The 20,499-nt window shown below is 45.6% G+C and overlaps 2 protein-coding genes across 3 annotated transcripts in view; one reads left to right on the top strand and one right to left on the bottom strand.

Moving 5' to 3' along the window:
* Window positions 1–9,578, bottom strand: part of Ankmy2 (ankyrin repeat and MYND domain containing 2) — a 46,194-nt gene extending 36,616 nt beyond the window's left edge. The window contains exons 1-2 of one of the 2 annotated variants that reach the window (XM_052738346.1): window positions 9,298–9,578; window positions 2,072–2,136 (exon numbers count right to left, since the gene is read on the bottom strand). In XM_052738346.1, the coding sequence (XP_052594306.1) occupies window positions 2,072–2,136; window positions 9,298–9,364 (132 nt within the window). In that variant the 5' untranslated portion in view covers window positions 9,365–9,578. The remainder of the gene's footprint in view (window positions 1–2,071; window positions 2,137–9,297) is intronic. The other variant, XM_052738347.1, reaches the window with a different exon arrangement.
* Window positions 9,579–9,904: 326 nt separating this feature from the next.
* Bzw2 (basic leucine zipper and W2 domains 2) overlaps window positions 9,905–20,499 on the top strand; it is a 61,258-nt gene continuing 50,663 nt past the window's right edge. Inside the window, exon 1 of the mRNA XM_052738345.1 lies at window positions 9,905–10,046. Coding sequence (XP_052594305.1) covers window positions 9,934–10,046 — 113 coding nt within the window. The 5' untranslated portion in view covers window positions 9,905–9,933. The remainder of the gene's footprint in view (window positions 10,047–20,499) is intronic.

The raw sequence follows: 20,499 nt of genomic DNA, 5'->3' as shown, positions 1-20,499 counted from the left end.
TACTTGGCTGTGCAAGGGGAGGTCTTTTGCTCCACCCCTTGGCATTCCTATAAATAGCCCTTTAGAAGAGGACAGGAGGAGCCGGTGGGTAAGGATCCAGTCCCTCCCGAGGCAATCCTGTGTTTCTGTTTCTCTCCCCTCTATCCTTCTATCTAATATCTCTTATCCCTCTCTCCTCAAGAGTACCATGTTGTAAAATGTGGGAGCTGGTCTCCCAGCTGGGCCCTTGCCCCTGACTGGATGTAGGCTGGAAGTACATCAGCATGTATGCTTGTCCCTGATTGTACCTGATGGGAAATGCAACGAATTATGCGATTTCCTTCTTAAGCTGCTGCAAACCGTGACTCGGGGCCATTTCCCAGGAACCTGGGTATGGGCCTGACCAGAGCCCATCCACGTGTCCAGTATTAATTAAAGCTTGCTTCAAATTTGGTTTTAAACTACGGTAGTGGTCTTATTCTCAATCAGTGGGATTAACAATTGCATGCCCTGAAACACAAAAGCGTTCACCCTCAGAGATTCTAGTCAATCCATTTTCTATTTGTAGCTGATACCTTATCTCACCTCACATTTCTTTTTCGTTTTCATTTTTCCTAAGTTATTTTTCTATTTCTTTCTGCATATTTTACTCATACAATTTCATGATCTGAAATCTTAGACTACCACAAAGATTGAAAATATGATAATACCTGCAAAATGGCTTCTGTTCGTTGCTTCACCCACCACAAAGGCTTTCAATAAACACCGTATTTTGATAAATGTATTTCTAGTTCCACACATTTCTACTTTATTTATGAATCTAAGAATTATTGAATTAAAAAACATTCCAAGATAGGCATTTCAGTAGTTTGATTATTTTTTTTTTTATTTTCAAATCTAACACATTGCATTTGGTAAACTTGTTTAATGTTATTTGAAATTTATTTTTTAAAATATAATGTATATGATCTATTAGCATATAAAAGATCATGTTCCCATATTTTGTAAAAAGTGATAAAGGCTGGTTGTGGTGATACAGTTAGCCTTTAATCCCAGGACTTGGGAAGCAGAGGCAAGTGGATCTCTGTGAATTAGAGGCCAGCCTGGGCTACAGAGCTAGTTCCAAGCCAGTCAGTGCTGAATAGTAAGACCCGATCTCAAAAAAAAAAAAAACAGAGCCGGGCGGTGGTGGCGCACGCCTTTAATCCCAGCACTCGGGAGGCAGAGCCAGGCGGATCTCTGTGAGTTCGAGGCCAGCCTGGTCTACCAAGTGAGTTCCAGGAAAAGGCACAAAGCTACACAAAGAAACCCTGTCTCGAAAAACAAAACAAAACAAAACAGAAAAAAAAAAAAAAAAGAAAGATATTATTTGGCAACAGATGTGATTACAAACACCTCTAATTGCATAACTGTTCCAGAGCTTGGGAAACCGAGGCAGTAGGACAAGAGTTGAAAGGGTAGTCTGGGACATATAGCATTAAGACCCATCTCAAAAACAACACAATAAAATTAAAAAAAAAAAAAGAAGAAAAAGATGAAGAGGAGAGGGAGAAGGGAAAGAGAAAGGGGTTATAGTTTGGGCTTAAATTGTACTTATTTGATTGCTCGTAAAATTAGTCATGTTTTCATTGTCTCTTGTCTTTTTAAGTAATATAACTTGAGCACACAAATGATAAAAAACAACTTCTATTGAAAGATTTTGCATTACCCATTTTCGGGGTGTGTGTGTGTGTGTGTGTGTGTGTGTGTGTGTATGTGTGTGTGTGTGCAGATGTGTCTGCCCATGTGGAAGTTAGAAGTTGATGTCAAGTGTCTTACTCCATTGCTTTCCACCTTATTCTGTAAACAGTGTCTCACTGACCCCGGACTCACTGTTCTGGCTAGCCTGGCGGCTGGCCAGTGAGCGCCAGGCATCCTGTTTCTGCCACCTTGTCCCCACCCCAGTGCTGAGATGACAGGTGTGTACTGCCATGTCTGGTTTTCACATGGGTGCTGGCCATCTGAACTCAGATCCTCACTAACCCCCCGAGTCATGTTCCCAACGCCTATGTCATTCATCTTCTCAGGAAATAAAATGCTGTATTAATTTTACCTCATCCAAACAGTTGACGTGAACATTCTTACTAGATAACAGTGTTCCAGCTTCTTGGACAGTACCTTTAAAAAAAAAAAAAAAAACATAGTGAAACATGAGCTCACCTCCCGGAGAAAAGGGGAGAGGTCTAATGTGAGGGGACAAACTTTAAAGGGCTGTCTGGAAAACTAAGGTTAGTCAGGCTGGGTCCTAAGACATAGAGCACCCAGTCACGTACTATTGGCTTCAAAACCATTTCTCCAAAGAAATAGTTTAATACAAACTAACATAGTTCCATCTTGGTTTTACTTTCATTGACCTTAAATTATATTACCTTGGCCCGATTTTCCTTTGGACAGTCAGACTATAGGCACTCGGCATAGGAGTTAATGTCGAAACAAATCCTAAAGACGATCTAATCCAAATCACCATCCAAAAATGACAGTCTCACCCGTGTAATGCTTAGAATTCAAGATACAGTCGGTATTGTATCATCTGTCAGCACTGGCTCTTGTGAATGATGGCATGTTTTTAAAAGAATGCTTGGTTTGGAAACTGCTAGGTAAGACGTAGCTACAAAGTCTGCTACTATGGAAATTGCTCTCTGGTGAGTATTCAGTCTCCCATGCTGTAAAGGATCGCATTAAAATTGAAAAGTCAGTCCTCTGCAGATTTGGAAACCAGCTGTAACTGGGTCAGAATGATCAGGTTTTTCCAGTTTTGTGTGCAGCATGGCAGAAAGTGGTCGCAGAGGAGAATGTCAATAGTCCCGCCACTAATCCACGACAGCCACATGTTCTGCCCAATAATTTCTTGGCTTGACTGGAAGAGAATAATGAAATTGAATGTCCTCAGAGTGTGAGGATGAGCTATGATTTCTAAAAGGAAATCAAAGACAGGAGCACCCCAACTGAGTAAGAGGAAAAGTGGGGTACGGACTGAACACCAGCATGCTTCTTTCCCACTATATGATTTGTAGACAAGTCCCCTGAGGGCTCCTCCCCAGTGCAGGAGAAGCAGTGATGCCACTGGGTGTGATGGGAAAATGTCAACAGAATGATCTACATGACCCTGGAGTGTGATAGCCACTATTTCTGTAAATACTGTGTTTTTGTTGTTGCTGGATTTTTTTTTTTCCTGGCGCTGAACTCCCCGAGAGGGCAGTTGGTATTATTGGCTGAGTGGCTAAGGAGAAGGAGAAATTTGCTGCAGTACATGCCAGCTCACCTACCTGGTGAGCTCCAGGCACATAATAGACCCTATCTCAAAGGAGGTAGACAATGTTCCTGATCATGTCACCCAGAGCTGTCCCCATACGCGTGCGCGCGCCGCGCGCACACACACACACACACACACACACACACACACACACACACACACACACGAGGAAGATGCACAGGAGTACGCAAGCAGCTTCTACTTTCAACTTCAGCCATACCTGTAGCTTCCCATCAGAGACTCTCAAGCAGTCTCAAGAAGACTGAGAATAAGAAGTCCCTCGCCCATTTACACTTGGGGCAGATGCTTCAGTTGACTTACATGCTCCACTGAGGACTCAGCAAGTCGTTTTGTTTCTGGCCAGGAGATGTTTATGGAGCAAAAGAGAGTACTACAGGGATTGTGAGCATCTCAAGCCTGCCACATGGTAAGGACAGCATGGGTCTCATTAGAGAACAGGCCTCTAATTCTACAAAATGTTTGCCCGGTAGCCAACAGCCTAAAAAGATACTAGGCTTGCTGTAAAGTATAGGGCAGGGTGCTTCTCCCGCTAAACTCTCACCCAGTAGTCTCCAGACTTTATCTATGAAACCAGAGACTCCCCATACCCCTGCCAACACACACACACACACACACACACACACACACACGCACACACACACACACACGCACACACACACACACGCACCGGTTCTCCAGCAAACATCAATGAGATGTCTTCCTCAGGTCTGATAACTCACATGACTCAAGGAAACACTAAACTCACATGTTCCTGTTAATTGTGAAAGGTAGAGATCAATGGTTCTCACCTCTGGGTCTCAATTCCTTTGGGGGTCAAACAGTCCTTTCACAGACATTGCATATCCGATATCCTGTATATCAGATATTTACATTACAACTCATATCTGATATCCTGTATATCAGATATTTACATTACAACTCATAACAGCAGCAAAATTACAGTTACGAAGTAGCAACGAAAATAATTTTATGGTTGGGGGTCACCACAATGAAAAGGCCACAGCATTAGGAAGGTTGAGAACCACTGGTTTAAAAGAATAAGGCATGGTATACGGGAGGAAGCACAGAACCTTCTTTGGGCAGCCCATCTTCCAGCAATCTGAACATTTTCTCAACCTGGTATTTCAGAAATATTTTGAGGCTTTGATGCATAGATATGATCAATAATTAGCTTGGTCTTCAGCCCCTCTCCCCTTCCTGGAAGTTGATGGGAGCAAGGTGAAGCTGAAACTTCCAAGCTTGTAACAGTGGCTTGGTCCTTCCCATGACCAGCCCGTGCTGTAGAGCTATCTAGGAGCCCACCAGACAGTGACTAATAAATAGAGGCATCCCTGTCATCTAGGAAATGCCAAGAGATATTAGAATAAAAAGATGTACCCAGCACTCCTGATGCTTAGAGGTAGGGAGTGCTTTAAGAGCTGTGTGCCAGGAAATCAGGGCAGAGAACAAACACCTATTACATCCCACCCATGCAGACACATACATACATACATACATACATACATACATACATATTTATGCAATCTCTTACATCAGCTTTTGGAGATGCAGGAAGCGGGATGAAAAAAAATCTGAAGAGTTTGAGCTTCTTCAGAATGAAAATAGATGAGAGAACTACACCAAGGGGAAATATATATAATATGACTTTTAATGTGGTGTTCCCAATCTAATGACACCAAAAGCAAACTACAGAACCCGCCAAATATCGCAGAGGTGTGAAGCATGCGGCTCACACAGGAGTCACACTTCTACTTATTCCTAACCCTCCATAGGAGACTCTCAAATGACATTCTGCCATTGAGTTTTTAAAAAGCTGTTTTACTCGAGGAAAGAAGTGTGTCCTATCAAATTTAACAACCACGGTAGGGGAGCCAACCCTGAGATAAGTACCTGGATTGGACTGGATTGATCAACCTTCACTACAGACAAAAATTGGTGGAGCCAGACTAATGAAAGCCAGTGGTGATTTGCTCCTTCAGAGAGTTTATGTTTAAACCAAAGGAAAGAGAACCAGCTGCCTTCATCAGAGGGGGACTGATCAGTCTTACCTAGATAAGCCAGCACTGGGAACAAGTGACACTAAGAGTGAGTTCTCATTGTCACCACCTGCTACCACCTGTGACATTTTCAGGGCTACCATGAAACTCAACAAAGCAGACCAAGCCCTAACTTTCCTAACAATAAACAAAAATCCCGGAGAATTCTGAGGAAGACTTGGAGTTCGCCTTACTGTGGACACACTGGAAGCCTTCAGCACACTTTACTTTTATTTTTTCATTTTATGTGTATGAGTTTTGTTGTCCGCATGTACGTCTGTGCACCACATGCCTTCCAGAAGAAAGCATCAGGTCCCATGGACCTGGAGTTAGAGACAACTGTGAGCCACTGTGTGGTTGCTGGTAATGGAACCTGGGCCATCTGGAAGAGCAGCCAGCTTTGTTAACCACTGAACCACCTCTCCAGCCCCCACATGCTCTTCTTGTTTTACCTTCAGAGCAATTATTATTACTTTGAGGTCTTAGTTAACATATGTGGGGCAAGAGCTCTACCACATAGCTATGCGTTAGGTGTGTATAGATTTGAATAACTATTTAGTAGGTGTCAAAAGATATATTTTGAAAAAATATTTAGCCAGGCAGTGGTGGTGCATGCCTTTAATCCTAGGACTAGGGAGGCAGAGGCAGGTGGATCTCTGAGTTCGAGGCCAGCCTGGTCTACAGAGTAAGTTCCAGGACAGCCAGAGCTATACAGAGAAACCCTGTCTCAAAGAAAAAAAAAATTATTTATGTGTAAAGCATTTGCCTGCATGGATGCATGTATACCACAAATCTGCCTAGTGTCTATGGAGGCCAGAAAATGGCCCTAGATCCCCTAGACCTGGAGTTAGATGCTTGTGAGCCAGCTGGGAACAGAACCCAGGTCTACAAGAGTAATAAGTGCTCTTAACCATTGAGCCATCACCCCAGATCCCCAAAATGGGTGCTTTACAGCATCTATATCCAATTAAACATTTAAAATATGATTTGAGTTTGTGGCTGCTTTAATGTTTATATATAAGTAAAATTATGTAAAGATATTCCAAGCATCTTAACTGTATGATGTGTGTGGAGGGTGTGTGCACATGCCACGGCACATATGCAGAGGTCAGAGGACAGCCATGGAGACTGCTCTTGTTCCATCTTTATGTGGGTCCCAGGGGTCACACTCCAGTTGTCTAGTCCGCTCAGAAAGGACCTTACCCACTAAGGCATTGTATGACACACAAGTGCCTTAACTTCAAAAGGAAAATATATAGATATAAACTGCTATCATCAGATATAAAGTTATAAAAATGTTTATAAGCAGACAACTGGAAGCTGGAAAGACAGCCCATAACTTAAGAGCACACAACTGCTCTTGCAGAAGGCTGGAGTTCAGTTTCCAGTAACCACAGCATCCACATCTGGCGGTTCACAACCACCTGTAACTCACTCCAGCTCCTGAGGATCTGATACCATCAGCACAAACACACACACACATAAAATGTTTTTTAAAAAAATCAAGAAACTTCTACTATATCTACTATAACATGTGCTTTGAAAACAGTAGATTTCTGCAAGGTTTCTAAAAGTTCTCCCTCGGCACCTTCCGTCTCTATGAAGGGGAAATATTTACCAAAGCCACGGGCAGCAGAGTGTGTTTAACGTTACCTGTACCAACTCACTTTATCCTTATAACAATGCTATGAGGTAGGGGCTATCATATCCACAGAACTGGACATGTGCAGAAGTCCACACTACCAGGGAACCATGGTGGCAGTGCTGGGAACTAGCTGGCATGGTGTCCTACTTAGGTTTCCATTGCTGTGATAAAACATCATGACCAAAAGCAACGCAAGGAGAGAGGAACACTCCATCATGAAGGAAGTCATCTGGGCAGGAACTCAAGCAGAGCAGGAACCTGGAGGCAGGAGCTGATGCAGAAGCCATGGAGGAGTGCTGCTTACAGGCTTATTTCCCAGGGCTCAGCCTGCTTTCTCACAGCACCCAGGACCAACTGCCCAAAGGTGGCACTGGCTCCAATGGGCTGGGCCCTCCCATGTCAATCATTAAGCCAGAAAATGCTGGCAGACTTGTAACCTGTTGGAGATATTTTCTCAGTTGAAGTTCCTCTTCCTAGATCACTCTAGCTTGTATCAAATTGACAAAACAAACAAACAAAAAACAAAACACTAACCCAGACACACAGTTAATGACCATTCCATGATGCTTCCCGCTACAGTTCAGAGAAAACACAGCAAAACACAAACCTTTAGCTCTTCTAGATTAAATGTATAAGTACATGCCATGTGCTCAGAATGGCATTCAATGTGGGCTTATCTTCTCCCATCTCCCAGTATTTTTTTTAAAAAGCAATAATGGCTCAAAAACCTTGATATGACAAGAATGCATCCCAAACTAAGTTTACCTTGGTTCTTCACTCATTGGCTCGGGGAAATTAAACCAATGAACACCAGCATCTGTGTACTCACAAACCTTGAGCATGAGGTGGCCCAAGAAATACAAGTGATACGCACACTACTCCTGTTCGATATGACCTTTCGAATAAACCCTTACAACCCTTTAAATACATCCAAGAACTTACACCTCCCCTTCAGACCATGTTTTCTCCGGCTGCTCGCTGCTTTTCACTTTCAAGTGAACTTGGCCTGTTTAAATCAGAATTACCACCGCAGGTGGATTATGTGCTCTCTCCTCCCTTAGTTTTGATGGGTACACAGTACAGTACCTGGCATGTACCTGGGGCTCCTGTTCACTAAACTAAATCCCAGACCTACCTAAGGCAGCGAGAAACCCAGAGAGCACAGAAAGCCGGAAGTCATTGAGGCCATGCAGTTCACAGGATAAAAATCCAACCCGGAGCTCTGAGATTTCCGGCAAATATCAAGTACCCTGAGCATCTAGTCATGACTGATTTCGAAGTGAGATCTAGTGACCTGTTGAGTTCAAACCCAATAGTTTTCTCTTTTCATACTATTTCGACTCATAGGCATTCCTTCTTAGAAAGAATGCATTTGCCTTCCTATCTGTGGCTCTAGATAGAAATTGGCTGCGTACAAGACTGTAAACCCAGGAGCCCCATGTTAGTGCCCAGCTTCTCTGCCATTCGAGGGCATATGTTTAATTCTTGAACTTAAAGAATCCACATTAGTCATGCCTGCAGGCCCCTCATTCTCATCAAAGTGACAGTGCACGTGGTCACACTGATGTCACCTGCCAGGTAACGGGATTGCAGGGAACTCGTCTAAGACGTCCACTCAGACTAGTGTGGGAAACAAGGCTTCTGGTTGGCCTAGGTGGCTTCCTTCCTACAAGGTGCACGGCGGAGGCGGGACTCGAACCCACGAAGTGGAAGGGAAAGCACTGAGAAGCACGACAACAAGATCTCAGACGTATAATACCAGACCAACGGCGGCAGTGAGCGTCTCGCCCATCTCCTGGCCTTCCTGCGGGTTCCTGCGCCGGCCCGGGCAGGGAAGCCAGCCACAGAGACCCTGGATGCAGAAAGCTCAAGGCGGCACATTCAGACCGAGTTCTGTGCCCTTATAAAGAACACTTCTCACTGAGAGCTCCCTCCACCCCCAGCAGGGGCGGAGATCCGCAGGGGATCCAGATCCTTAGGCCTCCGGAAGTCGAAAGGGCCCTTTAGACACCCGCCTAAGAGCCTAGAACTACCAGGCCACTGTGGTCTTGACTGACTGCGGTCAAAACATTCCAGGAGCTGGCAAGCATGCACACGCGGAGGCAAGCGCCCCAGGGCTGCGCATTACAGTCTCAGAGGGGTAGTGGCAGTCGGTCGATTTCCAAAAAGCTCCCCGCCCCTGAAATCGGTCCCCAGGCAGAGACAGAAAGGCTTTTTCCGGATCGCAAGTTGCCCAAGGTCCCCCGGGCCCGGAGCGCTCCCCTAGGCTCCTCCACTCCCGGCGACCAGGTGCACAGCGCCCGGGTACCAGCCCTGCACCGTACCTTTCCCGATCACTTCCAGCAGCTCCTTTTCTTCCTGGGTCAGCTCGCCTTTCTTTATGTGACCCATCGTTCCCGCCAGCTTGAAGCTTATTCTATGTTTTTGGCCAGGTTTTTAAAAGCGAGAGACGTGCGTGCGTCGTGGAAGTCCTCCACAGCCAGGGAACTCGAGGCCGGGGCAGCTGCCCAGCGCAGGGGCGCTCGCCAGGGTCCTGCGGCTGGGGGCTGGCGGGTGCGGCGAGCTCGGGCGAGCCGGGCAGGCGCTCTCCGCAAGGACCGCCCCCGCGCCTCATTGGCCCGGTCGGAAGGAGGAGCTGCAAGCGCAGCAAGAGACTCCAATTGGAGCAGCTCACGAGGTCCAAACCAAAAGGAGAAATCCGGAGGGGGGTTCGATGAATCTTCTAAGCTCCCTACCCCTATGATCGCCTATTAAGAGCTACAGAGACACAGGGTTCCTTGCGCTCTACCTAAACCACTTCTCTGCCTGGTAGTGGCTTCTGTGGGGATGCGCAGTGGCATCGGGATGCCGCCAGACACGCTGCACCGCCCCTGGAGTGGCGTGCGTTCGGGCGAGGGGCGGGGCCGGGGCGGGGCCGGGGCGGGAGGCGGAGCTAAGCCGGGTTCCGTGTGTCTGTGTCAATGTGTCTGTCCTTCACTCCTCCATTGTCTGCCTCAGCCGCTGCCGCCTCCACCGCTCTGCAGGTTCAGCCGCAGCCACCGGTCCCGCGCGTCGTCGCTCCCTCCTTGGACAGGTAAGAGGTGCCCAGGTGGGGCGGCGGGAGCCCGAGGGTCGAGGGAGCCGGGGCCGCCTCCGGGCCAGCGGCTCCCACCCGGGCTGGAGCCTGGAGGAAGCATGTGCCTCCTGGGGCGGCTGCCTTCCTCTCGGCAGAGAAGCCCCCGCGCCGCGCCATCATCTCTGCACGTACCGTGTGCCGGTGCCCCACGAGGAGGACCCCGACCTCGCTGCGTGTGGCCGCCCCAGGAGCCACGGGGACCGCGGGCGAGCCGCGAGCTGGCCACGCGGTGGAAGTGGCGGGTGCACATGGTCTCGTGCGTGGCGATCCCCGGGGAGGCCCGCGCCAGCGAGGTGAGCTTATGATGGGGAGAGGCTCGGAGAAGGTAATTTTCTCTTTGCAAACCTCGTCCTCCCCACCATTTGTCATCTCTTGGCCTCTGGAAGCCATACAACACCGACCTGTGGTGTTTGCTAAGGATATTTAGAAGCAAATCACGCTTGCATTAATACTTCGTTGGGGTGTGGGCTATCTTTGCTCCGAGAGAGTTGCTTGCCTTTGTAACTCACGTTTGGCGATTTATGGAACTAGGGAGGGGAGGGTGGAGAGGGCGGGGATTAAATTGGTGTTGCTGTCTATATATAGCCTTAGATTAGCTTCTTAATCCAGCCTTCATTCAACTGTGATGTGGAGCCTGGAGCTTCCACGGTAGGTAGATGAGGGGTGAATAAAGTGTGTGCCTTTCTGTGGCACAGATGCAAGACATGCTTGCTAAAATATGCAGTCATTCCCCCAAGGTGCATATCTGTAGCGGTTTACAGCGTCAAGCACAGCTTCTTCAGAAATGACTGTTTAGTTTTCTTGTTTCTCTACAGACTGGTATTGATGTCTTGCTCAAGACCCAACTGTGCTAGGGAGAAATACTTGAATAATTAATTGTGTGGGTGGTTTTTATTAAGCATCCCCAAGACCACGCTTTCTTTACACAGTACCATATATAAAGTGAAAGTCCACCTTCATTTTGCTGGAAGCATATACTCACACTTAAGAAATCTGGGGATGATACTCACGATTTCTTGCCTTTAACCAAAATCTTTTCTAAACTCAAGCTGCCTATCCCCCAACCCCCACAGACACATAAATCTTCAGTTTGGGGAGGAGGAGCAGATTCTCTCATGAAAATGGTTGGTAATTATTCATCTCAACGTACAACAAAGAAACTTTTGTTTGATGATGCTTTAAAGACGATGTAGCTGCTCAAACAAGCAGGAGGCTTCTGAGAGTGACCGCTGCTTATGTTGACCACACAGCAATTAGTGTGTCAAAGGAGCCCACAAGGCTGAGGAAATGCCTGAAAGTAACCCCACCATGTGACTTCACATCGTATCAGCAGATGCATAGACAGGATTGGGCACTTAACTGCCAGTATTTCCATCCCTTGTGCCAAATCTGGGCCATGGTTACTTGAAGGTCACACCTGTTTTTCTCACTGGGGTTGTCTCTTTCTCAAGGATAGCAACATAGGATGTGTTTGTACATAGGATGTGCTTTCCTGGTGCTTTAAACACCTGGTGGGAATTTAGTCTTGTGAATGCGTGGCTTTAATTTATATTTGATGACATTTAAGGACAAAGGAAAACATCCACCTAGAAGTGCAGATAAATCCTGTGTTCAGTTTGAATTTTGGAAACAAATACCTAATGGCGAGTGTTCAGAAGGGTTTCAGTAATAGTACTGTACAATATAAATATTTAATGTCAAAACAAGATTAATTAATGAGTTTATTGAAATGTATTCTTTTTTTTTTCTTTTTTGGTTTTTTGAGACCGGGTTTCTCTGTGTAGCTTTGCGCCTTTCCTGGAACTCGCTTTGGAGACCAGGCTGGCCTCGAACTCACAGAGATCCGCCTGTCTCTGCCTCCCAAATGCTGGGATTAAAGGCGTGCGCCACCAATGCCCGGCTAAAATGTATTCTTATCAAAGAGGTCTACTGATAATGAATAACTATTCACTGTGACTACTTAATCTGCTCCAGATATTCTGCCAGATGCTATACTATTAGCCAGGAACTAGTCTGTGCTATCTCCATTTATGAAAATAGGAGCAGAAGGTAAAGGAGGTTAGTTTGACCACAGCCCCACAGTGAGGAAGTATGGAATCTGCTATTAGAGTCTTTGTGATCTGTCTTTAAAATCCTTTTGCAGGATCTCTAATCCCAGCCCTCAGGAGGCAGAGGCAGGCGGATCTTTCTACATGACTAGTTCCAGGCCAGCCAGGGTTACATAGTAAGACCCTGTCTCAAAGATTAAAAAATAAAATAAATGAAAACATAGCCAAACTGAATGAAAAAAAGAAATGAGAAGGAAGGTCATGACTGTTCCCAGGTATGGTGGAGGAGAAAGTTTATTATACATAAAAGGGAGAGCAGAGCCAGAGGCAGGGACATCTGGGAGAGTCCGGAGTGGACCCGACCCTGAGCCACGGGAGGGGAGGGGAGAAAGGGGAACCAGGTGCAGCAGCCAGGAGGGCAACAGGTAACGAAGTGGCTGGTGACCAAAGGGCTGGATCATGTAGGGGAGCTCGGGGTAGAGGGCAGGTGTGCCAGCCCTACCTGTAACAGGTAGGGACTGAGGAATGCTGGGAGAACCTGGCGGCTAGGTCCGCTTTGCTATGTTCAATAGGCACCTGAGCCGTTGTCCATCTACTCTAGCTCTTCTCCATGTGCTTGGTGGTAAGTGGGCAAGTACCCATCCTCTGACTAGCTATTTTGTATGACATTTGTGAGATCCAGCATCCCATAGGTCCAATTCTCCTTCCCACCTGTTTGTCTGGTCCTTATCCTTTACCCACAGCCTTCCTGAGACATGTTCATCGTATATGTGTTTATTCCAGTTTTTTCTTAAAAAAAAAATGCAAGCATATTAACACACTATTACATATATATATATATATATATATATATATATATATATATATATATATATATATATATATTGTGTGTGTGTGTGTGTGTGTGTAAGATAGTCTCTCCTGTTTCTGTCTTCACCCCCACCCCCCACCCCCCAGAGCTGAGGACCGAACCCAGGGCCTTGGGCTTGCTAGGCAAGTGCTCTACCACTGAGCTCTACTCTACCCCTGTTTTTACCTTTTTAAAACAGTAATTTCTGAAATGTCGTCGAGTCCTATCACCTCTTTATACTTGTGTCCTTGGTGTCTGCCATGGATTCCTAAGCTTTTCCTCACATTCTCCCACCTGACTATTTCAAGGAACTCTCAGTTGAGTAAACACCAAACACAATCACCCTTTCACTGGCCAATGAGCAAGACTTCCACTGTGGTCCCAGCAGGCATTTCCAGACGCCAGCTCCTCCTACTCTGCCCTAAGGTCACCGTGCTACTGGTTCCCCATGCCCGTGATTTCCAGCCCCTGTTCCTCCTTTCTCTTCCTGGAATCCTCTGCCTTTCTTGTTCACCCATTCTCTTCTCCTTGCTCCCTGGGAATTACCCTTCCTTCAGTTGATAAGTGTTTTTCCTCCAGCTTGCATGTGTATCTTTCACCTTGTCCAGTGAGGGAGTGCAGCCCCTCAGACAATTACAGGGACCTACTACAGTCTTTGTGTGGCGTGGCGCTGACAGATGACGTGGTTGCACGGACTGTTTTTGGCAACCTCCAACTGATCTATATTATAGAAGCCAGCCAGCACCCTGGAATCACCCCTCCAGTTAACACCATTTTTCTGGGTCTGCATCCATGTGAAAATGATACAATTTTGCAAATGGCCTTTTTCTCCCTTCCTATGACAACTTTTCATAATTGTTTGGACCTGTTTTCCTTCTTGACTCTAAATTCTCCAGGTCAGCTCTCTCTGTGCTTCTGAACATATAACCCACTACCAAGCATTTAGTAGGTGCTCACTACATGCTGAGTTGAATTCATTTGATCTCAAAGTTATTTTAGGTGGATTTGTTTTCTTAGTTCACTAATCCTTCCTGGCAGTGTGAAATGGCACTAATCGCACATAGCCATAACCAAGGGCAGGCAGTCTTGAGACATTTGGAGTCTCTGGATTTCTTGACACTTGGTACTACCAGCTAAGAAAGAAAGTCACAAATTTAATGTGCCATTCTGGATTCCTTGTACAAGTCCCAGGTCTTTCACTCTCTGCTTAAAGATAATACTTTTTATTGCAGGGTCATTGACAGCTAGTTGTGGGTGTTTTATCTGCAGGGAGGGTTTTTCCCTTGGCATTTGACTCCTTGGATGTACACTAGGTGCTTATCATGATTGACTGGAAACTGATGCGATGAAGCAATTTTAACTTTTTAGACCAGAATAGTATGCTTCTGTTTTCAAAGGATTCCTTATCATTCGGAGATACATTGTGACTGTTTGAGAAGGAAATGGTGTGCCATGTGCACATTTTGTATTGTAACCATGACTGGAGGCTGGGTGGGAACAGGAAGGCACCACTGACCGCGCTGTCATTGGCTGAATTGACTTCATTAACCATCCCTCCTCCTTTGGAAGATGTTTGAGATGTTTTACCATGACATCTTTGAAAGGACATTTGAAAGTATTACATTCCCTAAGACATCCCCCTGCCCTGCCCCCAGTGTAGGAAAGTGATATGAATACTCCATGTTTAGGTTATGCAGTTCTTCACTGGAGTGTAAGGCAGTCACACCTAGCTCTGCAGAGGACTAAAACCATCCCGTCGTGTTTAGCTTTTCAGCCCAACTGTAAGGAAGAGGGGGTTACTCCTTGCTTGCTTCATGGGTTTATGAATGTCTTACTGGCAGTCAGTTGCTGTCCCTTTTAAAACTGACGAAGTCGTTTGCAGACAAGTCTAAGGAAAGACACATCGTTTATCTGAGAAAAATCCAGAGGCGAACCAAGGGGAGATACTGATTTTCTTTGTCTTTTAAGCCAACTCAGAAGTCCTTCCCAAAAAAGGAGTGGCAGACTTGTTCAGAGCAGTGTCAGCTCTGGCAGGACGAGGTTATTAATGTGGGGAAGCCAGGACCAGCGAGAGGGCAGGGTGTGTCCCTGGGTTCTTACTCACACTTCGCTTAACTAACTTGGTACTTACGGGACACCTGCTTTCTGGTTCCTGGAACTTCATATCGTACATTTCTTGGAGTCGCCAATTTTCCTGGTAGTTGGGGGAGCACTCAGCAAGCATGGGACACTGAGTTGGATCTCCTGCATTGTCCAAAGAAAAGGTTGCTCTTTTATATGTTAGAAGTATTGAATATTATTTTAACATCACTTTCCTAGCTTTGCTTGAAGGATTTTTAGAAAGCATTTAATTAACATAGACTCTACCAATATGAGAACGCTGCACACAGCTTTCTTCTCATTCTTGGCCTCTCTGGAGCCTGTTTATTGGGGACAGATCTCTTCAGCAAGTGTCTTTTGGGAGGTTAGGTGCCAAGTGGAATGATTTGGCCTGTTCTAAATTTGGATGTGTTGAGTGAAGAGTGCCAGAAATGCTCAGATGGTCCTATTTGTCAGCTCTCTACTTTGAAAATCACACTTAAGGTACACCACTGTATTAAATGCCTGAGATACAGTACTGTTACCATTTTCCCTGATTTTGAGGGTTAACTATTTTCTTTGGTTTTGTTTGTTCCTTTATGTCAATGAGAAGGAAACATGTAATGATATAGATCTCATGACCCACTTTAATATCAAGGAAAACAACCATTTGACTAGCCTTAATTCTTTTAATTCTATAAGTATTACTATTTAATGGGAATAGGATAATCAGTTTGTGTAAGTAGAAAATTACAGTTTTCCCTTCTTTCCAACTTACTGTTATGCTTGAGGAGGACTTTTGTGTTTGGTTGGTTGTTTTTTTGAGACAGAGTATCTCTATGTGGCTCTGGCTATCCTGGAACTCATACCCACCTGCCTCTGCTGGCATTAAAGGTGTATACCGTCACACCCATCCTAGAGGAGGACATTTTAAAGGCAGGCCCTGGAGCCGAAGGCTGCAGGCACACAGCACTGTCACTGATACTGCCAGGCTGACTCTCTGGTACTCCACTGCTGTCCTTCCCTTCACATACAGTCTTACAAAAACACTTTAATGTTTTTTTTTTTTTTAATTTGTAAAGTTTCCTAGAACTGTGGTGGTTTCTAAGGGAAAAAAAGGCATGGCCTATGTTTTCCTAAGAATGCAAGGTAATAGAATGGGACTTTTACAAACAGGAAAGAGAACCCCAAATTTAATGGTGCCGAGGAAACTGCTGGCTTAAGAAGGATGTCACATAATATGTTTGGGAGTATGAAGCTTGTTTTCACTCAATTTGAGCCTTTGCAGGAAATAGTTGAAACATTGGATCTTATAACGTTACAGAAATCATGGAGCCACAAATTTCCTAATATCTAGGTGTCCCCAAGAGGCAGTGTAGTTAGGTCCTTTGCCTAAAGATACATGGATGTTTTCCTTATCAAAACTACAGAGAACTGTTTGCCATTTTGGTGGTACCTGCTAATTCGGGATGCCCAAGTGCTGACGTTATATTTATATTCTACTCTACCTAGTTCTAAACTATAAAGTCTATGAGGCCAATAAAGACAAGGCTTCCTTCAGGAATTATAGTATCTTTCCAAGACAGTGTGACAGCTTGGCTCTTTTGCCAGCATTCTGGATGGAGACAGTGGACTTGCTCCATCTTGGTCAGCTCCAGAGGAGCAAGAGTCTTGTACTATATCACCAAGGCTACCATGAAATGTGTGGCCTCGCTTGAGTGGTGAGGCCTCTGAGCTTTATCTGAGGGGTAGTTGAGAGCCTGAGTTTAGAGCCACACTTTTCAAAGTATCCATTCCTTCTGGGTGTTAAACGTGAGTGAAAAAGTTAAAGAGAAAAAAAAAATCCCACACAGTTATTCAAACACTAATCAGCGAAGCCACAGCTCAAGTGAATGATACAGGGTATATGGATACGTTAACTGTCAGGAGGGCCTCTGTTCTGCTGGTGCCAATTTTGTGTCAGTCAGTAGGGGCAGAGCTACACCTGCTGGCAAGTGAACACCAGGAAACTTGGCTACGCTGGCCTTCTGCCCCCCAGACCTGGCATATTAGATAAACAAATGATGATTGACCTGTAGCTGAACCACACATTAAGATATGAGGGAGGGGAAAGGGGGGTGGGGGCTCAGTAATAGAGCTCTGGACTGTATGTGCAAGGCTCTGGGTTCCATCCCTAACACTGCTAAGAAAAAGGGTGTTTGAGTTTGTAACACTGAACTGGTTTCCATATTTTGTTGTTGGTACTTCTTTGGGGGCTGGAGAGATGGCTCAGCAATTAGGAGGGCTTGCCCGGGCGGAGAACTCTGTCTCAGTTCCCAACACCCACCTTCACCATCCTCTTCTGACCTCCATGGGCACCAGGCACGCTTGTTGTGCACATCCATACTTGTAGGCAAAACCTTCACATACACAAAATAAATCAAAAAGGAAGTTAAGATGCTTTCTTCCCTTTAAGTTTGTGTTTCTTGTGCCATCGTGGATAAAGCTGTTGGTGAATGCAGTGTCCTGTCAACGGTGCCCTGTGCCCATTGGTACTAGGCTGGCTTTGGCAGTTCTGTGCAGCACATGCTTTCCCTGTCTAAAGACATGCATGGGTGTGTGTGTGTAGCCTTCACCTAAAGCTTCATCTGCTAGGCAGGCTTGGGCAGGTCCCCAGCCCAGAACATAGGGTAGGCCTTTCGAGGTTGAAGGAAACAGTAACTGAGCAAATGTTCAGATTCCTGCCACGGCCATATTTGACCTTCCTGGAGGTTTGTTACCACAGTGTTACAATTTTCTCCTCTGACTAACGCCCTCTAGGTAGTGGGTGGGGTTCGCTTAGTTCGCTTACTGTGCTGCTCAGCTTCGGACTTGGCATCGGAACTGTGAGCACACACGTGCCCCTCGGTTTTGTGTTTTCCGGCCTCTGAGTTGATTCTGGCACTTGACATTCTATTCTTTGCTGATCCTCACCTCCTGGTTTTCTTCAGCTCGGGCAGCCTTTGTTGTCAACCTGTAAGCTCATATATCGGAGCGGAGAGGAGATCTTAAATTAAAGTCATCCTTCCTGTGGGTGTGGTGGCGCACGCCTTTAATCCCAGCACTTGGGAGGCAGAGGCAAGTGGATCTCTGTGGGTTCCCTGCCAGCCTGGTCTAGAAAGTGAGTTCTAGGACAGCCAGGGCTGTTACACAGAGGAATCCTGCTTCAGAAAAGCAAACCAACAAAAAGAGGCCGAGTGTGGGTGCCCATGCCTGTAACCCAGAACTGAAGAGCGCAGACAGGTGGGTCCTGAGAGCTCTCGGACTGACCAGTCTAGTTGAACTGGCAAGCACGTGATCCAGTGAGAGATGCTATCTCAAGGTAGTGATGCAGAGAGAGAGAAAAAGACACCTGCAGCCTGCCCTGGGCCCCACACTCACGTGTGTGCAACACAGACACACCCTTCTCCTGTACTAGGGGGCCAGGTCTGGTCTGCTCCGCTGTCTAACAAGGGTGTAACGCTTTGCTAAAGGAACGAACACTGATAGCGAGGACACAATGTGACTTTTATCTAATATACATGAGATCCTTGTGCCTGAAAACCCTCTTATGAAGGGGTACATAAGATAATGTTAAAGCATTGAAATTACCATTTCCCTCGGACACACATAGATCAGAATAAGCAAGGTTGCGGTGTGAGCTTTAGGTCTTATTTAGTTTCTGTTCTGCTTTGGGTTAGTGTGTTGGTGTTACACCCTCACCATCATATCACTTCACAGTATTAAAAGCTGCTGACAAGCCATATTGTCTTTTCTAAGCTTAAAACTGCAAAATAAGTCATAAATGTGAGAATAACTTCCCTCTGCAGCAGGGGCTAACGCTTAATTGTAGTGTGAAATACTAAATCAGAAGATTTGTAACAGAAAAATGGTGGGATATACTATTGAGTTCGACCACATAATTCCAAGTCCTAATGACAGTTTTTTGAGGGGCTGGAGAGACGGCCCAGTCTTTAAGAATGCTTGCAGCTCTTGCATAAGACCAGGTTTGAGTGTTAGTCCCCACGTCAGGTGGTTCACAGTCACGTTCAACTCCAACTCCAGGGGGTCCAGTACCCTGCCTGGCCTCTAAGGCACCTGCACACAGGTAGCCAGCTCACTTGCACATGTTGTATAGACGTCGGAGACATTATTAAAGGGGAGAATTTGTAAGTCCATTAAAAGGATTTGGGGGTGCTGGAGAGGCTCAGCTGGGAGAAGAGGAGGAGGAGGAAGAAGAAGAAGAAGCAATCCTTCAGAGGACTCAGATTCAGTTCCTAGCACCCACATGGTGCCTTTACAAACAGCTATAACTCCAGTTCCTGGGGATCTACCTTCTTCTGGCCCAGCAGGCACTCTGTTCTAGTGACACACAGGGACATGCATGGAAAACACTCCTACAGAAAATGAAAATCTTCATTTTTGTGTGTTTGACACACCTCCAAAGCTTGAAGGCCAGGCTGTCTAGCCACATGCGTGAGCTAGCTTCAGATTCAGTGAGACCCTTTCTCAAAAGAAATAAGCCGGAGAGCAGTAGAGCATGCCGACTTCAACTCTGGCCCCACAGGGAGGCACCCTCCCCCATCACACACAAGAACATAATCTGTGGAGCCACAAATAAGAAAGCAACCAAATGAATAAGTCAGTCATTTTTCTTGCATAGGGACAGTCAAATATGAAAACAAAAATATGTACATCTTTATCATAAACACTCATGTCCAAGTGTTTCCTTTTCCCTGGAGTGTGTCAGAACATCTGGGTTACTTCCTACAGTAGAGCATATTCTGAGGATTTGGAAATCTTTCTAGGTGGCACTCATATTCCTAAACAGCCCCTCAAAATACAGAACTCCTGAGGAGTTCAGCTTCCCGAATCATCCTCTTCCCAAACTTCCTGAAAATACTGCTATTTCTTGTGTCTGCCTTTACTCTGTCGCTGGTGCTGTGTTCGTGATTTTTATTTCTGAATGATTTGAGAGTAGTATATGTATTACTTTGCTTTTATCTGCTATTTCAGGGTATGTTTCTGAAGAGTAAGATAATGGGCGGTGGGAATGTTCAGTGGCTGAAGAAACCCATTTGCTGCCAAACCTGGTAGCCTGTGTCAATCTTCAGAACGTACGACTCCCACAAGTTGTCCCCTGATGTCCACACGTGCATAATAGCATGCATGTACCCAGACACACATGGACTCGGACACACACACACACTAAATAAATAAACAAATAAATAACACAGTACAACAATAAAATTTAGTGAATTTAACATAGGCTCTTGAACTCTTGAGATCCACCTGACTCAGCTTCCTAAATGCTGGGATTAAAGGACACTCTACCATACTGAGCTTATAACACATTTTGGTATAGGTTTTTATGCCTTTGTTTTATGTAATAATTACAAATTGGTGACTTTTCTGATTCCTTGGAGCTGAGGGTGTA

The sequence above is a fragment of the Peromyscus californicus genome, unplaced genomic scaffold (assembly GCF_007827085.1).
Source record: "Peromyscus californicus insignis strain IS unplaced genomic scaffold, ASM782708v3 Scaffold_15__1_contigs__length_86483966, whole genome shotgun sequence".
Classification (NCBI taxonomy): domain Eukaryota; kingdom Metazoa; phylum Chordata; class Mammalia; order Rodentia; family Cricetidae; genus Peromyscus; species Peromyscus californicus.
The sequence above is the reverse complement of the archived record's forward strand: the minus strand, read 5'-3'. Positions and strand labels throughout refer to the sequence as shown.